The 26558-nt window shown below is 40.8% G+C and overlaps 3 protein-coding genes and 1 long non-coding RNA gene across 17 annotated transcripts in view; 2 read left to right on the top strand and 2 right to left on the bottom strand.

Moving 5' to 3' along the window:
- The window catches only part of ANKRD6 (ankyrin repeat domain 6), a 168219-nt gene extending 164436 nt beyond the window's left edge, over positions 1-3783 (top strand). For all 12 annotated transcript variants that reach the window (XM_019743299.3, XM_019743307.3, XM_088795562.1 and 9 more), the window contains one exon: positions 928-3783. In XM_019743299.3, coding sequence (XP_019598858.3) covers positions 928-1499 — 572 coding nt within the window. In that variant the 3' untranslated portion in view covers positions 1500-3783. The remainder of the gene's footprint in view (positions 1-927) is intronic.
- Positions 3784-5027: 1244 nt separating this feature from the next.
- On the bottom strand, positions 5028-9058 carry LYRM2 (LYR motif containing 2). Its single transcript, XM_019743252.3, has 3 exons — positions 8926-9058; positions 8155-8295; positions 5028-7668 (listed from the first exon to the last, which is right to left on the bottom strand). The coding sequence occupies exons 1-3, from the start codon at positions 8968-8970 to the stop codon at positions 7588-7590; spliced, it is 267 nt and encodes an 88-aa protein (XP_019598811.1). The 5' UTR covers positions 8971-9058; the 3' UTR covers positions 5028-7587.
- On the top strand, positions 8803-13405 carry LOC109453509 (uncharacterized). Of its 3 annotated transcripts, none has more exons than XR_002138302.3 (3): positions 8803-8951; positions 11596-11760; positions 13176-13405. It is a non-coding gene; the product is annotated as an uncharacterized LOC109453509 (long non-coding RNA). The 3 variants fall into 3 exon arrangements; XR_002138300.3 differs by having other exon boundaries at positions 8890-9019; XR_016020258.1 differs by having other exon boundaries at positions 8944-9073.
- The window catches only part of MDN1 (midasin AAA ATPase 1), a 132617-nt gene continuing 118022 nt past the window's right edge, over positions 11964-26558 (bottom strand). Inside the window, exons 89-102 of the mRNA XM_019743250.3 lie at positions 25869-26200; positions 25422-25595; positions 24262-24363; positions 23285-23486; positions 21936-22106; positions 20693-20856; positions 19840-19929; positions 18546-18661; positions 17735-17909; positions 16452-16525; positions 16233-16347; positions 15380-15443; positions 14062-14204; positions 11964-13358 (exon numbers count right to left, since the gene is read on the bottom strand). Of these exons, the coding sequence (XP_019598809.3) occupies positions 13170-13358; positions 14062-14204; positions 15380-15443; positions 16233-16347; positions 16452-16525; positions 17735-17909; positions 18546-18661; positions 19840-19929; positions 20693-20856; positions 21936-22106; positions 23285-23486; positions 24262-24363; positions 25422-25595; positions 25869-26200 (2111 nt within the window). The 3' untranslated portion in view covers positions 11964-13169. The remainder of the gene's footprint in view (positions 13359-14061; positions 14205-15379; positions 15444-16232; positions 16348-16451; positions 16526-17734; positions 17910-18545; positions 18662-19839; positions 19930-20692; positions 20857-21935; positions 22107-23284; positions 23487-24261; positions 24364-25421; positions 25596-25868; positions 26201-26558) is intronic.

Genomic DNA, 26558 nt, shown 5'->3' with positions numbered 1-26558 from the left:
AGAATTGTTGATCGGTGATAGCCGTGCTTCAGGTACAGTGTTCATGGTGCCAAGTGGACCCCAAAGATGAGGTGGTGAATCAATATCATCTCCTCAGCAGGGCCCTTGCGCTGGTACTTCTTTCCTTTCTCCTCCGTGACTGGCCTTTACCTTTGTCCAACTCTGTAAAACCTCATTAAGCGGCAGTTCATATACTGAAGCTGCCTCGGGTGCTAGATGAGAGATGCATTAGCCACAGTGACGACCCTCGGTGATGATAATTTGGGGGACGCTCAAAGCTTCAGTACTTAGGCCTCCATGGGGGGCGGGTTTGCTGTATCAAGTGTTTTATGTGTAACATCACAGACCGTCTCTGGAACTGGGGTTTTATCTTCTTTATGCCCCTAATAATGGGGAAAATTTTGGGCAAAATTCTGGGCAAATTTTTCATGCTAGGACTAGTTACAGGGCTTGGCCTGGAGCCCTTGGTATGGGGAATAGGACCACCTTTCCAAACTGGAGCTTGGGTCAGGAACTAGCAATAGGGGTTATGGTGTGGAAGGGGCCCAGAAGTCAGAGAACGAGGATATTCATTCTCATCGATAAATGTCCAGTTCTGTTTTGAGACACTTGGTGAGCTGTGTCATCCTCAGCAATCAGGAAATGGTACCCAGAGCCTTCTCGGGTAGACTGAGACAGGCTAAAGGAAAGGCCAGCAACTGTTTCGGCTCAGATGCCGCCAGCATGACTGACACAGTATCCACGACAGCCCTGAGAAGCCAGGATGATAATCAGGAGGAGTAGGAGGAAGGGCAGAGGACTTACACACTCTGCTTGCTGACCGGAAGGCTGCTGGTTTAGATTCTCAGGACCCTCAAATCCCACCCACAACCACGTGACTGTGTGAACGTCGATTTGCTCTGACTTATGTTTTCCTTCCAAACCCAGGTGTGGATCCATCAGTGGTGACTGCGGGTCCAGTAGCAGCTTCTGACAGTTCCCCTCAGGTGGTGAGGCCCAAGGAAAAGGCCCTCAGCTCCACTGCTCCCCACAGACTGCAGCAGGAGCTGTCTTCCTCAGACTGTACAGGCTCCCGCCTGAGGAATGTCAAGGTGCAGACAGCCCTGCTACCCTTGAGAGAGGCAGCCAGATGTGATCAGCAGGCTGGGCCCTGTGTAGACAGAAGCACCCAAACTAAGAAGTCTGGGAAAAGTGGGCAGACGCGGCACCGAGCCCAGCATCCAGCACCCAGCACCACCTGTGGGCAGCCGCCACCAGCAACAGGCAGTGAGCAGACTGCCCCTCACGTTCGAGACACCTCCCAAGCTCTGGAGATTACCCAGTATTTTTTTGAGGCTGTTGCTACCCAGATGGAAAAGTGGTATGAAAGGAAGATTGAAGAAGCACGAAGCCAAGCCAGTCAGAAAGCCCAGCAGGACAAGGCCACTCTGAAGGAACATATTAAAAGTCTAGAAGAGGAGCTTGCTAAGCTAAGGACTAAGGTGCAGAAGGAAAATTAGGACCTGGGAAGTGGCACAGAAAGGATTCTTGAGGATTCTAGTTTTGTACCTGCAGGACAGCTGTACCCAAGGAGTCAATACTGTGCACACAGCAGACTTGCCTTTAAAAAATGAAAAAAAATCACTAATTTCTTAAATGTGCCAGACCCATGTTTCCTATGCCCTGAACTACCGAAGACTTTAACAATTAAACTGAAACCAGGGGAAGCTTGCTTAGTTTCAGGTTTCATTACAAACTCGAAACCTCAGTCCAGGTTCATCTGAAGTTCAAAAGCTCAGATGAAGCGAGCCACTAAGAAACTGAATGATGTGTAAGCCTAAACCCTAAAATGCAGGATGTACAAAATAATATAAGTCAAAAGCAAGGAAATAAGTTAATCCCTTGTGAACTCAAATCAAGTAGTCACTCGTATAAACACCTGCTGTGCCTAGACAAGGGTATCTTTCTGTAAACTGTAACCGAGATGCGCTAAACCCTCTCAAATGCGTAATTCTTAAAATGCTGACATACTAAACAGGTGTAAACTTATCAGATTTTGAGGAGAAAGATTTCCATGATGTCACAAGATCCAGTATATCCTAAAAAATGTTTTGAAAAGCTAGAGTGTATTTAAATAATGAGTAATTGGCTAATAGCACTGGGAATGTTGGTTAATAATGAACTCAAATGAGAAAGTTTCAAACCATTTGATCATAGTTTCTGTATTTTCAGCCAAAATATAATAGAAATACTACAATAGATTAATCCTAATGATATTAAAGCAGATTAATGGGGGAAAACATTCACGTAACAATTATTTGAAACTTCTATAATCTATTCATAATCAAACCCAACTATCTTAGCGCACCTTTCTGAATTTGAGCATATTGATCTGCATTTTATAAAGAAATGAGACTATTTTTTAAAAGTATTTCACTTTTAATTCAGTTCTATCATTGAAGAACCTCAAAAGCTTTCCATTGCTTTGCAGTGACTACATCAAGGTGAATAATTCAATAACTCTATTTAGACCCCACCATTCTCCAGCTTCATGGAGCCCAAAGGATTTTACTCTGTTCTATGGAATATACAAAATTGTAAAAGTAGCTTGGGTGTGTTGAAATTTTGAATTTAATTATCTTTCAAACTTCCTTTCCCTTGGAATGTGGGATTATATCCATCTCCTCAAAATTTCATGTATGCATAGAAACCTCAGTTCTATTTCTATAAAATAGGAGCTGAGGAGCTGTTGTCTGTAGTTTTGATTAAAATGTTGCTCAGTGAGCTAAAGAGAAAAGCATGACTTGACATGGAAACACCCAGGAAAACAAAGTGTGCTTTTTAGTGCCTTTGTGTTTTGCCTACCAAGCTCATAGTTGGTTTCATTTTTCTTAATAGTGACAATCTATGGATATTAGACATTCCTAATAAACGTTGATGTATGTCAGCATTGTAACAGAACACGGATAGGGAATTAATTTGTTCTCTCAAGCTTGTTTTCATGTTTGGAAGCTTGCCTCGTTCCTCACCTCCTACGTAGGTAGACGGTTCTACCCCAGACACTCTGGGTTGCTAAGTGTAGAGGCTCTTTCTTCTTTTCATTTCCCTATGTGTTCCTAATGCAGAATCACAGAATTGTAGAGCTAGGTGCGCTTTGGTAGGAAGTATTTTGATTATGTGATTCCTACCCACCAGAAGCAGGCAGCTTATTATTGTGAACTGGATATTTTTGTCAAAGTCACAGGGAAGAGACCAGTGAGGAATGAGAAAGGTCAAATAAATGTGTCTGGTCTGCAGATTGCATGAATCTTGTCTTACTCTCATTGACGGGAAAACCTATAATAGAGGCAAGATAATAGAACAGAATCAGTCAGCCTCTGAATTCAAAGAGATGGCAGCCTCTCAAGGCCAATGCAATAGCTTTTTTAAGACTGTGTTTGGTCTGTTTTTGTTCGTTATTGTCAAAAACTCAACTATGGGTCTGATGTGTATTTTTCCTTATTTTTCCCTTGTGCTATCTGCTAAAATGAGCAAATGCCACAATAGTATTTTTCCAAAGCAGAACTATTAACAATTTATAGCCTGTCATGTAGGTTGTGTTTCAAACTTAGGCTGGAACGTTCAATAGCATTGGGGAAAATGATGTAAAATACATAAAAGTTGTACAGTATTGCAGTGTTATTTTTTAATTGTTATTGCATTATTGCATTGGGTATAGTAAATATCTGTGATAGATGAATATTAATTCTAACTTACTTTTGACTTTGGGAGCCCAAAATAAAGGAAGTGATGTTTTCATGTTTATACCTTCTTTTTTTCAGTCAAGTACTGACACTTGAGAGGTATGTTGTCTTCTATTGAATATTTTTATCACCTTGATTTGTACCTCCTCCAAGCATTATACATGGTTCTCAACACTATGGATATGAAATTCCTCATTTAAAACATGAAAATGTGAGTACTTTGTTTAGCCTACATTTTCATTTGTGTGACTGACCCAAATTTTATGGTTCCTGAGAGTGCCTTCACCCGCCACACTTTACCATATTTCCATAAAAGTATAATTTAAATACATCTGTTTTAAAGCAGAAATCAGGTGAACTGCATGAAAAAATTGGGGGGGAGGAAGTCTATCACATGGAAAGATTTCTCAGTACAAGCTTAAACAAATGTTTTGTTTAAATTCTTGACCTTTTGGAAAATACTGAAAAAAAGAGAAGGATCAAACATTACTTGTAAGTGTGTGCAGGCAAAGATAACATTTTTTGACTAATTGTTCCTAAAAGCTAAATAGATTCCTTCTTGCCATATAAAAGCCAATCAATTAAGACTTGTAAGACAAACCAGTTTAAAAAAACTAATGACCTTTTACATTTTATGAATAAGAAAAATAATTAAAATATATTTTTTTGTAATTTTATTTAAGGGGAAATATTCTTTTCCTGTAATAAGTCAAATAGTGTGACTATAAATGTGGATATATTAATTTAAATCCATGAGAAACTAAAGCAAGACACAGTATATATAGCAAAGCACTTTTTAAAATACAAAACAGAGTGGGTAAAAAGTGATTTACTCTTCTTAGTAAAAAAATAATTTAATCCTAATATAATTTTTCAAATGCCTGACTCAAGGAAGGAAATAGCTTATGGTGATTTCTAGTTTGGCTGAGAGTGACAATTTGCTTTTGATCCTGTTTGGGCCTTATTCTACATAATCCCAGTGTTGTTGTTTTTTCAAGGTAGATGTGAGCTGCTGCTTTTTTTTCCCCCTAGCATTTTCCTTACTCCATAACAGAGCTAATTTAGGTAAGTATGGGTCTCTGCCTCTCAGACTCTTTTGTCTGCTGGTATGACTGCATGTACCAGGAAATTTGTTGTTTTTCTCATATTAGAAAGTCATTTGTCTCTGCAAGCACATTTATAGCAGTGCTCGTACCGTGAATTTAAAATTTCCAACACGATGACACACTTAAAAGGGGGGAATGACACAGGGGCAGTCATATGTTAAATAATAAATAGCCTTAGCTACTTCTCATGCTAGAAGGCTTTTGTATTTAAAAAAAAAAGTTTAATATAAAAAGACTGATTTGTTGTTAGTTCAAATACATAAACTTAACATCGAAACATCTTAAACTTTAGGAACAACTTTCACATTCAAACAAAAGTATAGTTTACAGGGAACACTCAGGAAAGTAATTTGTTGTCTAATCCAGAATATTGATAAAGATGATGAATAAAATGTTTCACCAGCAGTTCTATTATGGCAAGCATCTTAGTTAATGACCATGGTTCCTTATGTGAGAAGAAATTGCTAAATAAATCTTCTTTGGCTAAACAACAGATTTGGCCTATACTTCAGAGGGGATAAACGGAGCACATAAGTGAACAAACTAAAATTAAACTGTTCTTTAGAGATGAAGGTAAAAGCCTGTCTGTTATAATCATCTTAATTTCTGGAAGATAAGAATTTTCAGTGTTTTCCCCACTTTAAAAAATAATCAAAGCAAAACAAACTCCGAGTTAGGTTTTCTTGAATTCTTTGATAGTTGCATCTTGCAAATTCAAACCACAAACGCTCTCACATCTCCCACTGCTAGGAAGAACATCACCAAGTCACTGACTTCCACACCTCATAAAAGAATGATTTCCAGCTTCAAGAGTTTAGATTTACTAGAGACGGTCTATACTTGCATATGTATGTCAATAGAATCAATGTTTCTAAAGGACTCTCTGTTCAGAAACTGTTCATGAATGCCTTTTTTAATCAGATGACTTTGCAGTAGGTTGACTAATGTACATTTTTATAAAAATCTGAAAACTATCTCATGCAAGCATTTTGAATTAGTAGATTATCCTGTGGAAGTGTTCAGAATTTTGTCTTGTCCTGTGGGCTCTTGAAGCTGTGGGACAGGGAGGTGGACCATGGCACTGTAAGTCATTGACACATCACCATCAGCTTACGCCTGTCCTCTGGCACATAGTCCAATACTGGATCCATTTTTCATTCTGCAAAATTTCAGCTACATCTTTCAGGTCAGATTCTTGGATTAGCTTTAGATCTGTTCTGTAAATGAGCAGAGGACTTAAGTCTGCAGGACTACCAATCCCAGCCACTTACCACAAGCTTTCACTTAAATTGTGTTATACATTTGGTCTCTTTCAAGTGTCTTGAAGTCAACTTCTGTCTCTAATATACTCTTTGAAGTCTGTTTTCTCCTGTCACGGGAGGAGGACCTACTGCACTGAGGATCTTCCCTGATGATGTATTTTACTTCTACATGGATGTTAAGGTGATCGCATTAGCTTCATCCAGAAGTTGCCTAAAAAGAAGTTGCCTCTTCTTTTGGTAAATGTTTCAAGGTGTTCACTAAGCTTCTCTTCTCTTTCCAACAAAGATCAAGAATCCCACTGGTGATCTTTTTGGAGAGTCCTCTGAGTATCAGATCATGACACATCTGAAGAACATACCTCAATGACCCTGAGTGCTAATGCAGAAGGATTTTTCAAGAAAGTTCCAGGGAATCTTCTGAGGTCAGTACACCTCCAATCCTACATCACATACTGTTTTTCAAAACAGCTTTATTGACTTATACAATGTTACATGTCAATTATATATCTGAATTTTAAAAAATCAGAAAAATCCAGCTTTATTGAGGTATAATTCACATGACACATGTAAAGAGTACATTTAAATGGATTTTAGTATATCCAAAATCTAACTTCAGAATATTTTCAGCACTCCAAAAAGAAATCCTGTATCTATTAAGTTACTCTGATTTCTATTCACAGCCGTAGGCAACCACTAATCTTTCTGCCTATTCTGTACATTCCCTATAAATGGAAGCATATAATACGTCATCTTCTGTGATTGGCATCTTTCACTTAATATTTTCCATGTGCAGTATGTATCAGTACTTCACTCATTTTTATTGCTGAATAATGTTTTATTGTATGGATATACCACATTATTTATCCGTTTATCAGCTGGTGGACATTTGGATTGTATCTACTTTTTGTCTATTATGAAATAATGCTATGAACATTTGTGTACTAGTTTTTGTAGATGTTTATGTTTTCAGTTCTCTTGGTTATAAAACATCAGGTAACTTATGTTTAACCTTTTGAGTAACTGACAGTCTGTTTTCCAAAGTGGCTGGACTATTTTATATTCCCATCAGCAAGGTGTGAGGGTTCCAACTTCGCCACATCTTCACTAATATTTGTTATCTCCCTTTTTAAATAGAGCCATTCTAGTGGATTTATAGTATCTTATTGTGGTTTTGATTTGCACTTCCCTGATGGATAATGGTGTTGAATATCTTTTTCTGTGCTAACTGATCATTTGTTGTACTGATGTTTTCTTCTCACAAAAACTGCTGAGAAATCGAGAAACATTTTCAAAACACAGGGTATGTTTTTCAGTGCTAAGGCAATTGTTCTGACGCGCTTCTCTTTTGCTCTCTGTGACATGCCATGCTCCATGTTCTGATATTATGGCTGAGAACTGTACATACAAACAGTTTGACTTGGCTTTAGGCTGCTCATAATTGAGCCTAAGTGGAACAAAACACATGGAGGCTGAAAATCTTTCAGAATAATGCTATAGTTACGATTTCGCTAAAGCAAGTGTTTTTTCTAACTCCTTGAGCTGTATATTGCCTTGGGTGATCATCATCCGTATTGTATCCTGTAGGAGAAAGTGAAATCTGGTCACTGGTTTTACCTGGTTAAACAAGGTACCCTCCTACCATTTAATTTGTTAAAGTCAAGAACCAATACCGAGAATTGGAATCGCTGTATCTTAGGAAAGCCAAAAGTTAGCAAGGGGTGCACAATATCTGGCATGCTTTCATATACCCCAGCTATACTTCTCAAACCATCATGCTGTAATATTTCTAATCTTTTCGTGTGTGTGTGTGTGTGTGTGTGTGTGTGTGTGTAATGTGTGGTGTGACAGAAAAATCAGATGATGCGAGTATAGTGTCACTAGAGCACAGATTGTAAAATTTAAAATATTATTTGTAAAAGTGGAAAATCAGTAACATTAAGAGCAATGATCAAGATACATCATCTCAGTAAAATTTATATTCCAAGATGTCTACTGAACATTTAAAAAATTTCACTAATCACTACAAAAAGGCCAGGGCCTGTCTTCACCATAATCTGTTCTCACCTCCTCTGTGGCACTTTTGTTTCTTTTGAATTCTTCCCTTGCCCAGTCCTTCAGGTATTTGCGATCAGAATCATTTGGAACTTGCCGAATCGCTTGTAAAATCCTTCTGTAGAGAAGGAGGACTTGTTGCCTTCTCAAGAACTGTACAGGGGAGGAGAAATGGCATTTACAACTGTTCAATCCCTGGAGGGTTCTACTTTAGCAAACTAAACCTCAATTTGAAAAGGGCAAAGAAAAGCTTTTTTTCTTTTAAGAAAACGAAATGTACTTGGGTTGTTTGCGTACTACTCTGTCAAACGCGCTTACTGGGCAGAAAAAGGACTACCCGACTCCTAGAAACTGTAACCACAGTAACAGCACTTTTTCTAAATTAACGCAGTGGTTAAAAATCCCTTGGTGACCTCGTGTGCTCTTCACCATAGCTCAGCACAGCAGGCAGAGCAGTTTTTACCGTGGCCATTGGACAGCTGAGGCATTTAGGCTCCAAGAGCTCAGGAGCGCGGCGTGCCTCCCGCGTCCGCAACTGGAAGACAGGTTTCTGCCCGCCCCCGCCCTTCCACTACCCTCCCCGGGAGCTGCCAGTCGACCCCACGCAGGAAGCAAGCCCCACCCCCTTCCGCCCAGGCCAATCACAGCGGGACCGCGCAGGGTCACCCGGCCCAATCGCTCCCCAGACGCACCGCACTCGGTAGACTGGGTGTGGGGAGAGATGGAGGATTGAGTTCAGACCCGGGAAAGCTGGTCTAGAAGGCCCGCAAGAAAAGCTGGTACCTGCTTTAGCGTTAGTGTCGCTGGGGGTAAGCGGGAAGTCGCCATGTCCTGCAGACAGCACGGCTCCCTAAAGCCACAGCGCGCAGGAGCGGAAGTGAGGATGACGGGGCGGGGCGAACTCGGTTTCCCGGGAGATAGTAGGTGGATGGTGCATCGGCCTGGAGAGCCAGGCGGGGGGAATTGAAGCCTGAGGGTTTGCAACCACTTAAAAGCTGTGTAGCCTTGGGCAGTGTCACTTGTCGTAGCCTAAGTTTTCTCTTCTGTAAAACGGGACAAGGGTTCCTGTATCATAGATTGTGATAAGGTAGAAGTGGTAAGGCATTTAACAGTTCCTGGCACGTGGTTGTGAGTGTCATTAAATTGAAGTTGTTGTTTGGAGGTGAGGGGGGGATTATTTTAGTGTGTTCCTTTTGAGCTTTTAAAGTGTGTGTAGTTGTCAATACTAGATGTTTAAAACTCTCGTATTTAAAATTTGCGTCCAGCTCCCTTGCCTCTTATTTCCCCCCTGCTCTTTTCTGTTGCAATCATTTTCCCAGCGGCGGGAGCCTTCATGATCCTCGTTAGTGATGAGGCTTTAAATGGCTGCCCCATTGCGGCTTTAAGAATTGTGTATCACTAATAACAAGGAAGTGAATGAACAGCTGTACGCCTTAAGATTTTATTCTCGTCATTATTTTGTCCTCCCCACAACACACAGCACAAGCCCTTAGGTTATATTACTGTAAGTGGGGTTAGTGAATCTTTGCTGTATTACTTTTCCAAATAGGATTGTTCCAAAGTAAAATACAGCCAGAAATATTCACTCAATTACCCGTTTACTTGATGAACACTTACAAAATGTGCATTCAGTTACTGGTTGCCTTGTGTTTTGGAATGTTTGGTGCTCCCTTTTCCTAGTTGTTGTTCTGGCTACTTAACCTCTCCTGGCCTGTTTCCTCATCTGGATGATATAGCATCTACCTCAAGTTGCTGTGGTATGTGTAATGCAGAGAACAGGACCTGGCGTATATAAGCACTCCAATGACGAGCTTTTTGGAATATTACCAGGCTTAAACCCCATGACCACTTTTTAAAAGTTGTCTACTAATTAGCAATAGCAATTCGTTGCTGATTTTTTTTCTTTTAAATATTAGTGAAGTTAAACATCCCTTGCCACTTTGTTACACTTATTTTGTGAATTGTCATGACTTTGGTCCATTAATGCTGATCAAGACTTTCATCCTAATTTTATATGGCCTGTTTGTCTATTAATTTTTTATTTTGGCCCTTTATATAGCTTAAAGTGTCCTTCTACACAATAACATGTATTTTTAACAGGTTTTTCAATTTCATTTTTTCTTCAGAGCTTTGTAATTTTTTCATTATTAATGTTTAAAATATTTACTCCATCTAGAAGTTGATTTATGGTATGATATGGATGTAAGTTTTCCAGCTGCTAAACTATAACTTCAATAATTTATTCCTCTTCCTGGGCTTTGTGATGCCACATGGCAAATTATTTCAGGGTTTGAATAATCTGTTCAGGGTTGTTATCTGGGACTAGTATGTTATTTTTAAATTTTGTTGTTGTTATAATTTATTATCTGGCAGGAATACTCCCCTGTAGTTTCTTGTAAGAATTTTCTATTATTAATGTATGATCTTTAGAAATGTTTTGTATCGTTTCCCTCTAAATCATCTTACAGTCTTTATTGAAATTATGATAGTGTTGAATCTAAATTAGTATGTGAGAAGACATTTTAAAACTATTCTTCCCATCCGGAAACATTCACTTATGCTAGATAGTGGCAATACTGTCATGTGTCACAAGTGCTCCATCCTCAGCAGGAAGACAGGTAAATCCAATTACAGGTTCCGTATTACAGGTTCCGACCATGGGAGCACATTCTTCCTGGGGGCTTGTCTGAGCTAGGTGTTTGTCAGGAAGGCAAAGTAGGTAAGAGAACTCCAGACAAACACCTGGAACACGGGGAGGTTCTAGGAGCTCTGTGGTTTGCTGTGACCAGATGACACAGTGCGGTGGGGATGCAGGGAAAGGAGGGAGAGCAGAGTCAGGTCACACTAAGTAAGAAGCACTGAACAGTACTGACTTCACCAGAGGGACTTTCTTCTGAAGGACCTTCTGAAAGATCTCCTTGGATGTTGTAAGATGAAGTGAAGCTAGCAGAGGTTAGTCTGGAATATCACTTAAGTACTCCAGATTACAGATTTAAAAGAATTCCAGCTGCAGTGCACAGGGGAAGACAGAATAAGCTAGACGTCCATAAGTTAGGGCAGACCAGACTGGGGTTTGGATGAAGACAGAGGAAAGTGCAGCAGATGTAAAGGCTGAACAGCAGGTGAACACGAGTATGGAAGAGAGTAAGCACATCCTCAGTTCCTTCTAAGTTGACTCTTGCTCCTTATCCTGGGCCAGGGTCTGCCCAACCCCCACTCCATCGGTTCCTGAAAGGTCTCCTGTGGCTTCCTAACCCCTTTTCCTGCACTAGCACAAGCTGAAAAATGGCACTTTGGGTAGGCTTACTGGAATTCCTACTGTCCCAGTCGTATGAGCTATTCTACGGCCAAAGGAATCCTATTTTAGCACCAGTTGGGAGCTGCTGTTTAGATAATCCTAGTAGATATGATAAACTCCATCACCCTCATAATGCTGCTGTCTTCTCTTACCAGATCCAGCCCGACTGGAAGAGTTAAATTTCCTGCCCATAAAGAGCTTTGGCTAATGAAATCTAAGTGGAAGAGATGTCACAATCTTTGTGTGTTTCCAGCAACTCACCTTGTTTCCTCTGCCATGAGGCCAGCATGCCGCAGCTCACCTACCTGGACGTGACACAAGTAAGAAATAAACCCTTACTATATATATATATATATATATATATATATATATATATATATATACACACACACAAGCCACTGACGTGGGGTCATGTCAACCTAAACTAGTGACAGCTGACTCACCCAGCAGCAAGGTCATTCCCCAGCACACCTTTTATATTCCTCTGTTGTATTCTATTAAGCATGGTCACCAATACATCACCAGTGGTTTATTTTTTTAATAGTTTTCAGAATATAAGCTGCATAGCTTTTTAGAATAAAAAATAATGATACAAGATCAGGTACATGCTTTAGGACGCTTGGTTAAATAACAAGCGATCTGTCTTTCATGACCACCTCAAAAGAGTGGCAAACTTCACAGTGTAACTTGATAACAGACGTGGAGATAACAGTTACATCATGGCATGTTGTCTACAAAAGAACATTCTGACAGTCAGAACTTAAATAGAACACAGCATACAGTTTCAAGTATTCAAGCACTGCTTTCTGGCCAAGTAAAATCTGCCTCAAAACCATTGATGTATTTTGAGTAGGGGAAAAAAATAGAGGTTAGCTGCTTAGTTCTTCTGGATATAGCATACCTTTCTCCAGAATGAGACTGGCTCAGACCATCTTAGAAGCAGTGTGAGGAATGCTTCTTCCCCTTAACTGTTAATAAAAAAATGAACTAAAAAAATAATAAATTACTACAACAACAGGGACTGTGGCACTGAGAAAATGAAATAAACAAAGAAAAGTCATCTTTCCATTATTGCATAGTCTCCCAAAGCAGCAAATGTGAGGGCCACTGAAAAGCCACTTCATGAGTTCCCATACTGTCTGGTTGCTTTATGAACACACACACAACAAGCTTCCTACCCTTGAGAAGGTAGTTCCTTTTGCATGAAACACGATAAGAAAACATACTCAGAGTCTGAAAAACTGCAGCTGTCTCGGCCACTTGACAGCTTTTGGGTCCACACAATGGGCTTGGCAAGGGCGAACCTTCGAGCGGGATCAAAAGGGCATCTCCCTTCGGGCTTTTACTGAAAGGACTGGCACAGTCCCGTGTTCCTGGCAGCATTTCCTCAAGGCAGGTGTCCAGGGTCCCTACAAGGGAAAGCAGGCAGCTGGGCCCCAAGGGTGGGGTCGGCCTACTCTCAGGCCAGGGCTTCCAAGACAGGCGGGCAGAGCAGCCCTGCCCCAGGTTTGTTACAAGAACAGTAACCTAAGCAAAGCAAGGAATCCGAGAGCTTGCTCTCTGCCCTGCAATCATGTAAAAGAAAATGTACATAGCAATAAAATTTTTGTAGCTGTTGGGTAAATTTTTATAAATCAGGTCTAAGAAAGAATATCATACTTTAGAGCTGCGAGTTCAGAAACATCCTGATTGGTTTAAAGTCGCAACTTTGGACCTTGTTATTTCTGGTCTACAGGTGGTCAGAGGCGGTCACCAGCTCAAACCACTGCCTGAGGGCATCGCTGAGCGTCTCGGGGAGCGCATTCATATCACGAAGAATTATATAGAAAGGGAATGGGAACTCTTCCATGTAGGATCGGATTTCAGGCATCTCTCCAGGTCCTTTAAATATTGGTACTTTAATGTCCAAAATAGAATCCTGTCAATAGAAAATACGTTGAAATAAAAGCTAAATCAGTGTCCTTGGCTAGCGCTTCCATGATTTCTTTTCCAGACATTTTTCAGATCTCCTGCATCTAATTCCTGCACATTAGCTTTTATTACTAAGTAAAACAATTTTCAGAACTCTCATTGAGGAAGAAACAGATCTTTCTAAGCACCTCTTCCAAAAGTGAGGGAAAGGGGTGTAAGAAAACCTGGTTTCCCTGCAAAAGTATCTCGCATTCTCAACTTGGAATGATTCACATTAAATCTTCAACTTGTTACTATGGGCATCTTTCACTGGGCTACTGATTCTTCCTGCTCTGAGGAGGGCACTGCTGATACAAATAACTGGAAAGGGCTTGTCTACATTTCCACGTGCACAGGGCCCATTACCAAGAGTTGGCACGGGAAGTGGTTAAGAGGATGGTCTCTGGAGTCAGTCTGAATCCTGGCTTTCCTACTCATTACTTATAATCTGTGTTTCTGTCGTTCACTATAAAGTGGGAATAATGCCCAGCTCACTGGGTTATTGTGAAGTTAAATGAGAAATAGCTATAAAGTGCATAAAAAACAGTGCACGACAGAACACGGTGTTAGCTGTGAGTGTGATGGTACAACCGAGGCCATGTTTCAGATAGAAAGGGTTGAAGAGCATCTCTACTTTATCCTCAGAAAAGTGGCTTTTAGTCATCACTCACCCGTGAACTGGGATTATCCAACACAACAAAAATGACAAAGATGTTGGCATTCCGGGCGTTCTGAACTGCTGCCAGGACTCTGTCTTTACCCTCCAGGAAAAGACCGCGTCCATCAGAGACCACTAGGAGGAGTTGTGCAGTGTCTGTAGAACATACAGCATGAAAGGAAGGAAACAAAATAGAAATCCATTTTGAACAATAACTTACAACTACCTAAAGACAGACAAATTAGGCTTTCTCTATACTATTAACATTAATACCAAACAGACTCTGAAACTGATGAATTCTGGGGACAAGTGACAGGGGCCTCTAATTAAATCTATTTACTTCGGATGCCTGACTAGGGGACAAGGCCGCACACACACACATACAGAGCTTCTGCAATAAAACAATTTCCCAACAGTGTTTCAGGGAATGTCACATTTAGATCAACTTCACTGTAGAGCAACATATATGAGATCAAAGATACATGTTTATAAAACATATAAACTATATAATATATATATAAAATATATATACTATAAAATGTAAAAATGCAGTACTGAGTTGGCCATTAGAAGAAAACGCCCAAATCAGAAACCTGGATTGGGCAGGTCTCTTCCAAATTTCAGTCACTGTCTATCACCTTCAAATTTTTGCTAATTTTGCGTACCTGATTTTTTTTTGAAATTGACAAAAACAGAGAAGAGACCATTAAAATAAATGGTGAATTAAAATGTTTAAAAAAAATTTTTAGCTATATAATGTTTCCAGCAAAAGACTACAGTGCTTGAGGGCTACCTTTCTGTCAAGGAAGTTTAGCAAGTGTTGTGAGGCATGAAAGATTTGCTTCAAACAAGACGTTTCTCCATGATACAATCAGGATTAAGAGATTTTTGGAAAGAGCTACATAAAGAACTAGTGTGTTCCAAGCCCCAAATCAATCATGGCTGGATTAGCTGGTTTCTGAATTATGTTCTCCTCCGCTTTCCTAAAATGTGATCGAATACTCGTCACACCTCGCTCCTTTCTTTCAAAATTCTGAACTCCATCTAACATAATTATACACTAGTTAATTATAAACTAGTTAATTAGTGTTTAATTCCTTCATTATTAAGCCTCGTGAGTACAAGTTCAGTAAAAATTTGTGAAAGAATGGATGATTTTGTAAAAAATGTCCATAAATGCCTAGTATCACTCCATCTCCTGTTGATGTCTTTTCCTGTGAAGCATACACTTTAAAAGATGGTGATGGGTATGGTACAGTGAAATGAAGCAAGCACCTTGCGAATGCAGACAACAGAAAATCACTGTAACAAAGCAAAAGAATGAAGCTCACCTGGACTGAGGTTTTGTGAGAGCTTCTGAGCGGCTGCAAACATGTTGGCTACAGACTCTAGAAACTAAACCAGAATCAGAAACAGACAATTAAAAAGCTATTCAAACTCTCTTCCCATTGTCAAAGAGCCTGAAGTTACACCTGACACAGAAGTGATTACCAGATAACTGATCTATAGGCAGTACAGGACCCCCTGCGTGGCCTTCACCCTCGGTACCGGCATTCTCAGACACAGACATGGATCTCTGGCACACACCCCACTAGTGTTCTGCAAGACACCCGAAAGGAAAAGAAATCCTTTCCCTGGGGATAAGAAGTCAATTTCCCAAACGAACTAAACAGCTATCTTTTTTTCAAGAAAAGAAAACTCAGCATAAAAAGGTGGGAGGAAAACACATGTCCAGTACGACATAACAAGGCTAAATGAGGACCGGAGTTTGAACATCAGAATCATTATCCCATACACTGTTTTGAACTTAAGTCATCCTGAGCAAGTCACTGGCTTCGTTTCTTCTCTAGAGGGACAGAAATTGGCACTGACACACCTGGTAAGGGTACTGAGAGATGGTTTATTTTTCAAAATGTTCTAAATCTCAGAAAAATAGCCAGAAAATCAATGATACAAAGTCAAAAATGATCTCTGAGAGATTGAGAAAAAAGGTGATACAATGTTTAATAATGGGTGCCAAGGAAGTTTCTCTTCAACTGGTATATACACAGGCTGGGGTTTAGGACTATTCTGTATCGTAACTTTTACCTGCCCTAATACCGTACTGGGAGGAGGGCAGTCTAAAAATTATATCTCCTAAACCAGAAGAATAACTGCAGAAGACATTTGATGTTATCAGCATACCTGAGCAATTCTGGTTTTTTTCTGTTGGAATTTGCAGAGCCGCAGAATCTGGGACCCTGAGTAATCACTGAACTGTTCATGGAATGGGTGTAACAGCTTTACGGACTCTCCAAAACTTAAGGGAGAAAAACCAAATACAGTGGGGGTTATTTTTTGTCATGTGAACAAAATAACAAAAGAAGGTTGGTTTCTCCCGATGGGACTAAAGGGCACTCTTACCTGCACACTGCAATCTGACCCACTTCCAGAAGGGTCAGAGCATTTCCAATCACAGCCAAAGATTCAAATGCAAGCTGTGAAATAGAAAGTTTAGGGTTGAAGGAATCAATATCCTGTAGACCAGTGCCTTTCAACACTTTACACCAAGATTCCCACAGAAAACATTTTTTTTGGTATGGCACTTAAGGGAACACCATCAATATGGCTATTCACAACCAATCCAGGGGCTGTGGTGGCCTTAGGCACTGGCTAATACCACAACTGCTGAAATCCAGAGCCCATTACACTGGTAGGAAAGGTCTGTCTGTTCTAGGGATCTTAAGAGTTGGTCCATGAAATTTTTTAAATTCTTTTTTTTTTTTTTTTGACTACATAAGTAATCTCTTATGTGTAAAGATTTAAAAAACCTAATCTCTGCAGAAATGACAGCATGGTTTTAAATTTTAAATTCAATTAAAAAGAGGATGATGATACTTATAGCAACTAACATTTACTGAGCACGCTGAGTGTGCTAGACATTAAACTGAGAGTTCCACATCAGTTATTTCATTTACTCTTCATAACAACTCTGAATTTGAGATAGGTATTGCTATACTCATTTTTCAGACTGACTCTTAGGAAGTAAATAAACTGCCCAAAGTCATGTACTACCATAGTAAGTCAGTCATATGATAATGGGGAGCTGGGATCTGAACCCTGAATCAGAGGTTACACTTTCCAAGAGCTTATGTATAGATTTTAGGTTGCTCATTGGCTCTTGGATAACTGCAAAAAAAACAGCACACATCTCGGTGTCCGTATTACTCATGGCATCATAAATAATTCCATTCGGGCTCCTAAGCCTTGTTAACACTGATAGAACACTAACTCTAGATCATTTCAGACTTAAGGAAATGTGTACTGAATATATTTCTGTTTAAAAAGATATTCAGATATTATGTTGGAGGGTCTGAAGAATAGTTTAACAGTACATGGCATTTTGTGGAAAACATACATTGTCAGATTTCCTTATTTTGCAGCTAGACAATAGCACAGCAAGGCTAAGAAACAAAAAAAAATTAAAAGACCTATAAATAGGGAACCAAAATATTTGACACATCTTGAAATTGCCCTTTGAACTCTTTCAATTTTAGGTCTTCTCGAACATGGTATTCACATTCTCAGAACAGACTAGCTGGTATTTCAAAGTGCTTTTTGCCAGATCAAATTTAAAATATTTGGAGGCCTATGGAACGTGGTTTGGAATTAATTTCTCATCAAACTGCCACTCCTTCTCTCCTTACCTGTTTGGTGTGGTTGTCTACCATGCTAGAAGAGTCATCAATAGCCAAACAAATCTGATACTGGCGTTTACTGGGCTTGGTCCTTCGGAGCCAAATCTTGTCTTTTCGAAACTGACTAGCAATGTACGGAATGACCTTCCGCATGTTCAATCGCTTCCCCGTTCGGTAGTCTCCTCTATTAAATGCACCCAAATGCGACAAAGATTAGTTCACTGCTCATCCCTTCAGAATTTTTTTAAAGAACGAAATCACGTTAATAATACCTTATAACCAATTATACCAAGTAACTAGTAACCCAGCACCACGAAGTATTAATGCAGTTAAGGGCCAGGATCAAACTGATCAGCAGCCAGAAAATACCGGTTGTATCTGTGGCAACAACAACTAGGTCTACAAAAACGGAGACATTTATAAAAATTAGAAAAAAATGTTCGCATTGAATAATAAGTCTTGGATTCTCTTTTCTGTTCTAAAGCTATGATTCTGGTCACATCTTTGAAAAGGTAACATACGCAAGTGAGTAACCCAACGTGTGGCAAGGTGAGCCACACACACACACACACACACACACCGAGGCTTAGCCAATTTCCCCATCACGTTAATGAATCAAAGATACTACATGCATAGTGAATTTCACCGTAACCTGTGGTAGAGAGAACATGAATTAGGGTAAGGAACACCATACCGGTGCCTGGGCAGTAGAAATGGCAACCTCGGAGCCAGCACCGCAAGTGGTGAGGTGCTGAGCTCAGCAGAAAAGGCGACACTACATCTTTTTAGGGCGCTGAGTGCGTCAGTGGAGAAGACTTACTTCAGTTTGGCTGCCTGGGTAGGCTCTAATATGAGACGGAGCTGTTCACACAACTGTTGTGAAAGAGGCGCCGTTAAGACCAGGTAACTCTGCCACATCTCTGCTGCAGCCTTCTCCTGTGACAATTGCAACAACATGTAAATGATCCTTGGAATGTGAGGGCCAAAGCCATCACAGCAAGATGAAGGCTTGAAGCTAAGTAGTAGACAATGACGTGCATGGACTTTCTCGACAGAAGCACTTTAAAGCTTCTCTTAGCAAGCTGCACTCTAAATCACTTGATGAAAAATGTCTCCCCTTCCACCAAAACCACAATCCACGGGTGCAACCAAGAAGGAATGAAACAAGGCAATAAAATATTGGAATTCATGACGAAACCAATGCCTGATTCACATCACTTATATAGAGGGTAGCCTGTACCCTGCTTGAGCAGAGCAAGCTGGGAATGGTAATTCTGGTGCCGGCAGTTCCAGCCACTTAATCATGGGCTCTCAGGGTCATGTTTCAAAAGCAAAAGTGACAAGTGCAAATCTCTTAAGTAACACAACAGTGTGCTTATTTCCTGGGCACAACTTTTTTTGCCAACTATGACAGAGCAGTCAATACACATTATGATATCAACTACAAGTTTATATATATATATATATTTACAAGAAGCGGAGTACAGCATTAGGAATAGAGACCGTGGAAATGTACTGGCTGTGTGCGATGTCAGAGGGATAGTGAATGGGGGGAGGGGAGGTGACACAGTGTGAAGGATATAAATGATAAACATCTATTACTTTGTTTTGGGCACCTAAATCTAATTTAAAAAAACACACACACAAAAATACACATTATGTGGTGGGGATGATGGTTAACAGACATAAAACTGAAATATGTGTATATACAGTAAATTTAGGTTGCAGTCATTAAAAAAGAAACTTCTGGCTGATCCACATTACGCCAGTTGGCAACATTCCAAGGGGCCTAGTCTGAGGATGACACAGTATCTTTCTGCCCTGTTTTTCAACTGCTGTCACATCTATTACATCCATTACAGAGTGAGCAACAGAAGTTCAAGATTTAAACAAGTCAGTTTCTCTCTGTTTTAGTTAAGTTACAGGTCTAGTGACAAAGCAGGCAGAAAGCAATGGACAGACTTAGGCTTTGGGATTGTACATTTATTCTCTATATACTCAGACCTTTTTACAAAGGTTATTGGAGCTAACAACCTATTAAGTTTGCTGTATCTTAATAAAACTCAAGATAGTTTATGAAAAGACCAGTGACTATGAAAAGACCAGTGACTTACTTCTTCTGGATTTCCAGATTCGTGTGGCTGCCACATTTCCAATTGTCTCTCCAGCTCCTGTCTTAGCTCACTGACATCTTTTAAAAAGGGCTAAGACAAAAACAAAAAACAAAAAACCCACAGATGAGAAGCAGCCGGGTTGGAAGTGCCAACTCCATCACTGGCTGCCTTCTTCCCTGCACTATGAACTCACTACATGACCCTAAGACGTAAAACATAAGCCAATGTGATGGTACAGTAAGATGCCGGACAACCATGCTTGTACTTCCCATTTATAGAGACAAGATGGATAAAGGAAATTTTAACATTTATATATCATCCCAGCAAAACAAATTCTCATGAAGATATCAATAATTAAAATACGCTTTGGTAAACCTAGATTGCCATTAAGTCAAACGATTAGGGAAACAACTCAGTTAATTGGCTCTTCCTAAATGCAGGCATTAAGTCAAAGATTCTTTTTTTTTTCACTCTGAATAATCATTTTTCTTTTTTTGTAATTTTCCAATTACAGTTGACACACTATTATATTAGTTTCAGGTGTACAACGTAGTGATTAGACATTTATATAACTTATGAAATGATCATCCTGATAAGTCTAGTACCCATCTGACACCATACATAGTTATTACAGTATTATGGACTATACTCCCTGTGCCGTACTTTACATCCCTGTGTCTGTTTTTATAACTAGCAATTTATATATCTTAATCCCTTCCCCCTTTTCATCCATCCCCCAACCCCCTCCCATCAAAATGTTCTCTGTATCTATCAGGTTGTTTCTGTTTTGTTTTTTAGATTCCACATTCTTGCTACTTAACCAACATAAACTAACTTGTGAACATTTTAGTACCTGGAAAATCGTGTCCACAAGGAACTGATGGGCTGTATGAATGGTAGAATCTCGGCTTCTCTCTGGTTTGTCATTCTCCGTCTCCTTGTGGAATTTGTCTGTCCTGGGATCTTGGTTTTCCTCTGTTTTAACAGTTTGGGTCTCCATCTCCATCTCGTCAAAGCCTATTTTCATATAAAGACAGAATTTTACGTATCATATTAACATAAAGACAGCCTTCATGGTTGCCTGTCAATCCTAGCAATTACTCAAACTTTATTCATTCACTGCCCAACACATTTCCACATACTGGTTCCACCTCTTCTTTTTGAGTCAGTCATTGCCAGTTCTTTTCCATTAACTTCTCCTCCTCCCCACCGATGTTAAAGGTGGCTTTTCTGGGAGGGGGGCATATGAGCGCTAGAGTTCACGCTAACAAGCCTCGTGGAACTGCGTGATTCTTTAAACTATGTGTAGGTAGAACTTTGATAAAAATAAAAACTAAAAGAAATAAAATCATAGTTCCATTTCATAGATGAGGAAACTGAGTCAAAGAAAAGAAGAATAATGTGCATCAACCTGTGAAGTGAATAAAAAGGCAAAGTGTGGGTTTGAATCTAAGCAAGTCTAATCCCAGAACTATGCCTTTTCCACTGTCACATAATGGCCACTCAATCATTCTAATACCCAAGAGGACAGGAAGTAAACAGAAGAAAAAACTTGAATCTGTCAAGTTTTTTGTATTTGCATTTATTCCATTGCTGATAGTTATTTTTTACATTAAAGTTATTTTTTAATGTGTTGAATACTTTTTCTTATAAACTGCCTACTAATAGCACTTGGTCAACTATGAAATGGAACTGTATGTAAGGAGTTTTGTTGTTTTCTCACATGCATTTTCCCCATTCTATTTAAATATTATACTGCATTTATGCTAGTATTATATATTTTCATATAATTGAAAATATTATTTCTCTAATAATCAAGAATATATCTTCTTGTTACAACTGGAGTAAGTGACCTATGTGTTTTCTTCTTTTATTTTAAAAAGACTGATGGGATTTTGACTGAAACTCAAGTTTCAGAGGTCTCCTCTACCTTTCCACTCCCAAACAAAGGATAGTGAAATTATTATGGGCAAATGAATGTCTAAGGCATGGGTTAGAATGTGGAAATAATAGACCAGACTAGACTACAGCACAAGAGAAGCAACTTCTCCAAGTCAGAGAGCCTGGGCGGGGCCTGCTGCCCTCGTAGGGCTCACCGGAGCTGGCCGTGGGCCTGGACTTGACCTCCTCTGGCTTCAGCTGCTCCGTGTCAACTGCTTTCAGCTCTTCCTGCTCCTCCATGTCCATGAAAGCATCCTCCGTCTCCTCCGGATCCTGCTCCTTGCTGGAGTCTTTTGCAGATTGTTGCTGCTCCATGCTGGCTACATCTGCCAACGAAGCACACAGAGAGAGGCTAAGTCTTTGCAGAACAAAGTAATCCATGAGCGGGTGTGGTTTCTGTCATTTCTACCTTCCAAGATTCTACTGATGCTGGTTCTACCACTGACCAGCTCTGTGGCTTGGACACAGTGCTGGCTTGTCTGTGCCCAAGATGCCCTACTGACTTATTGCTGTAACTGCCTATTCTCTACCTCCCACAAAAGCTACAAGGATACAGTGTAACTATACATGTGGCCACAGAAGTAGGATGCTGAGCTGGGTTTCAGACACTGAACCAGAATAAACAGGAGGGGCATGTGAATCAGAGCAGCTAATGGAATTACCCCATTACTAAGTGATGGGTGGAGAAACCGTAGTCATTAAGAGTATAACATGGGGCATAGAAAGACCAGCGTGGGAATCCAGCATCCTGATCTTGGACAAGTTCCTAAACTTCTTTGGCCTCAGTGTGCTCATCTATGAATCAGAGATAACCTCGCTCAGGAGAGGACTGGAGGGATTCCATGACCATGTAGCAAAGGCTCAAAAGTGTTTGGCACAAAGTAAAAGCTCAAAACATCGTAGCTATTATTATTATTATTACTGTTTTATTTTTCTAACAAGTAGGGACAGAAGAGGAAAAAAGTAATCTACAGCACAGGTAGTCGCTTTTGAACTATCCTCATAGGTAGATATTATCAACCTTACTTATTAGGAATGAAACAGTGAAAAGTCACCAAGAACTAGAAGGGGACACTGATGGACAACTGACTACTCCCTTCTTGTGCTGAGACTTTTCTTCCTCCATTGTTCACTTATAAAGAAAACATGTATTTCAAGTCCACCGCTCTTGCCATTGCAAGGACCCCCCTCAAGGTGACAATGAAGAAATGTCCAGTACTCAGAAACCCTGAGATCAGCGCTGCGTTCAGATGTGGTCAATGGTTACCAAGGATATTTAATGGGCTTACAGAAGGCCCAGAAACCCTGAGTATTTGCACTTGGCTACAGATACCTATAGGCCAAAAACAATTTGCATTTGTGCACAGTTATTAGAGAGAAAGTAGTTTTAAAAACCCATCCCCTCCCTCCTAAAATGCATTTGTAATAACACCGGGCGGGTACAGTCATACAGCATAAGCTCTCAGAGTTCAGCGCGCAAAGGACATGCCTTCCCTGCACCTACCGTAGGTCTGTGCATCGTAAGGGTCACTCCCTTGCTTAATATGCTCAAATGCATCTGCGTCCTCCAGCTGGGCCTGGGGCCGGGGTGGGCCCTGCTCAGCAGGGCTGTCCGTGTCCACCGTCCTCAGCCTTTTATGTACGTGCTCGTTGTGATCACCCATGGAGCGCTCGTTGTCGGCCTGTCCAGGTTTCCTCTTAAAACTCTGTTGGAAATATCAGGAAATTCATCAAAGCCTTGTCTGTTAATAGCAAAAAGACACAAAAATAACCACAATGTCCATCCATAGGGGACTGGGTAAGTAAATCAGGTACAGCCATATGAAAATGGAATTCAGTGCAGCGGTTAAAAAGAATGGACAAGTCTTGATAGACATACACAGAATAATCTCTGACATACTTTTATATCTGAATAAGGGTGAGGCAGTAAAGAAACACACACATATACCCACACATACAGCAACACATTGCATATGCAAAAAAGATCTCCGAAAGAGGACAAAACTGTTAGCACCAATTTGCTCTGGGGAGGGTTCCTTGGGTGGCTTGAGGACAGGGATAGGATGGAAGCTTTTTAGGGGATTGGTGTTTATATACTAATTTTGTATCGTGTATGAATTACACCCTATTAAAAAATTTTGTATTTAAAACACAAAAGACTATGGACAGTGCAGAGAGGACTACTGGTTGGTGCTGGGCAGCACACAGCACCAGGCTCCTAGACTCCCTAACAGGAACGGGGCTGGGCTGGGGTTGTGTGTCTCCGCATCCCTGCATAGTGAAGAACCCCCTTGATGGGGTTCCACTGGGAGAGCCCCAAGGTCCTGGTCTGCTCATCAGGGCTGCCATCATGTCTGGAGGGACAGGGACAGGGACCGCAAAGGCAGGGAATGTGGTTTGGTTTTTTATAAATCACTACATTTAGAGCATCTTTTTCCACATGGAGCTTTCACTTTAGTTTAGTTGAAGAGTCATACAGACCTGTGTGTTTTTCCTGGTCTGTTTCTGGGAGGCCAAACGGGCGATGAAGTTGGATTCATGGCCTTCTGCCTGGTTTGCATCTGCAGTTCCATTCCCGTGTTCCTATAAAACCCAAGGCAGAAAAGAATGAGGGGGGAGGAAGCTATCTTGCCCCTAGTTCCTGCACTGCATTGTGCACAGGTTCTCTCAGCATTATTCTCACCTCCGATAATCACACCTGCCTGCCTGTTCTGGAACTCACCCATGACTAAAGCCTGGCCCGTGGGCAGAAACAGAAAAGATCTAGACCCAGATCTGTCACCCTGCGAGGTGACTTCGCTTTGCACGGCTGATTAGTTCTTTGTCTACAGGAGTACAAGGGCAGGACAGACCTCGAATAGAAACCAGGCTTCACCAGCAACCAACTGTGTACCTTTAAGATTGCCACTTAATTTTACTGAGGGTTATTTAACTCAAATATGAAATGGAGAAAATACTAAGAACAATAATATCCGCTATTTCAGGGGCTATCCTGAGGACTTGCTGAAGCAATGAGGATGCTTAGCACCTAATGGGTGCTTAATAAATGGAGTGGAGAGGGCATAAGTATACAAACAGTTGTTACTGGTGAGAAAACGGGGGCTTAGAGACTAAAGGACTTGAGAGTCATCATCGTAGCAGCAGGTCCTCTGACTCAGTGCTCTTGTCATAGCATGCCAGCAGCCCAAAGTGTAGCCATATACAGAACACATCACTCTATGTCAAGGAAAAAAGAAGTGCTTTGCTGTCTAAATTAAAATGTTCAGAAACCTGGTGAATAGTGAGGAAAAGGGAAGCACTATATTAGAGGCACATTATTGCATGTAGTCTGAATTCTACTTTTCCTTCCTTGGGAGCATTCTAGAAAATAACATGAACCTGATTCTCCCACAGAGAACTACCAGTCTAAAAACTTTTTCTCATTAAGCACATCACTTAAATACAGTGTGCAACAAACATCCTGGGGATTGTTATGGCATATAAAATAGATCTGCGATCGTTTTCTCACAGAATGAGAGATATTTTAGATGTCAACAGCAAATAAACAACACACGTAAAGCAACGACTTCTAAGTAAAATGTGATTTCAGACAGGGAGACCCTTCTGAGAGGCAGCTGGCCAAGGTGACAAGGGCTCCTCACCTCCTTGCCCTGCTCCTTCTCAGGCGCGGCCCCGGCCAGCTCCACAGCCTGTGAGCTCTGCACATTTTCCAGCCCTGTCTGCCCACAGGCGTCATGCTCCTTCCTCTCCGTAGCCTCTGGCACCTGTTCTTCTGTGTCTGAGTTCTCCCCTTCTTCTTCCTCTTTTTCCTCCTTCTGCAGGGAAATGAAACACAGCATTAAATGCTCTGGGGGAAAGAACACGAGGTGGGGAACCCCTACAGCAAGCAGACACCCCACTCCTCACTAAGGGGGAGTCTGCGCGGAGGGGGTCAGCCACAGAGGGTCTGGAAGAGAAACTGAAAGCTGTTTGGCAGCGCCCCCTGGTGATGGAGAAGTAGCCTAAAGGAGATTCTAGTGGGAATAAGAGAATTCCTCCTCCTCCTCATTATTATTTCTAATGTAAGACAAACCGACACCTCACAATACCTGAGGCTGGAGACCTTGGTCAACAGAGACGCCATTGTCTGCACTTTCCTCACAGGCTTCCGCATCCTCATCCTTATCCTCCAAAGATGGCTGCTCCTCGTCCTCTGAGCTCTCTTCAGGATGTTCACCGGCTCCTTCGTCTCGGTCCCCGGTGCCTGTGTCCATCTCTTCCTCCCCCTCTGCCTCGTCAGCTGCACTGGCGCCTTCCTCAGGTTCATGTGGACCCTGACCTTCATTCTGATCAGAGTCAGTCTCTTCATTCCCGTCCTCAGCTTCATGACCTGCTTCTTCAGTGTCCAGGGGTTTTTCTTTAATGTCCAAAGGATTCTCTTCTGGGTAGATTTAAAAAAAATGAACATAGAATTTAAGAAACCAACAATAATTTCTTGAGATGGGATATAGTTACCTAAGTGTTTTGTTTTATTATTCTTGAACCAGGAGTTGTGGCCCATGGGCCTAATCTGACCATCTACAAGCTTCTGTGAATCAGGTTTTATGGGGACACAGCCTCATCCATTCGCTTACTTAAGTGTTTACCCCACCTACTCTGCATGGCCTGTGCTGCTTTCACACTGTAATAGCAGAAATGAGTATGTGTGAACTCTGTCACAGCTTAGGGCCTGCAAAGCCTAATTTATTATCTGACCCTTCACAGAAAAATTTTACCTAACCCTGTTCTAAACTACACTT

The sequence above is a fragment of the Rhinolophus sinicus genome, chromosome 2 (assembly GCF_057876585.1).
Source record: "Rhinolophus sinicus isolate RSI-liver-muscle chromosome 2, RSI-T2T, whole genome shotgun sequence".
In the NCBI taxonomy this organism is placed as follows: domain Eukaryota; kingdom Metazoa; phylum Chordata; class Mammalia; order Chiroptera; family Rhinolophidae; genus Rhinolophus; species Rhinolophus sinicus.
The sequence above is the reverse complement of the archived record's forward strand: the minus strand, read 5'-3'. Positions and strand labels throughout refer to the sequence as shown.

What these genes read in the sequence shown, in the direction of transcription:
- LYRM2 (XM_019743252.3), bottom strand. Translation starts at nt 8,970, where the DNA reads ATGGCGACTTCCCGCTTACCCCCAGCGACACTAACGCTAAAGCAG. An exon ending in CGACACTAACGCTAAAGCAG is followed by an intron (nt 8,296 to 8,925) that starts GTACCAGCTTTT and finishes TCCCCTGTACAG; the next exon opens with TTCTTGAGAAGGCAACAAGT. An exon ending in ACAAAAGTGCCACAGAGGAG is followed by an intron (nt 7,669 to 8,154) that starts GTGAGAACAGAT and finishes TTTCTCCTACAG; the next exon opens with GATACAATACGGATGATGAT.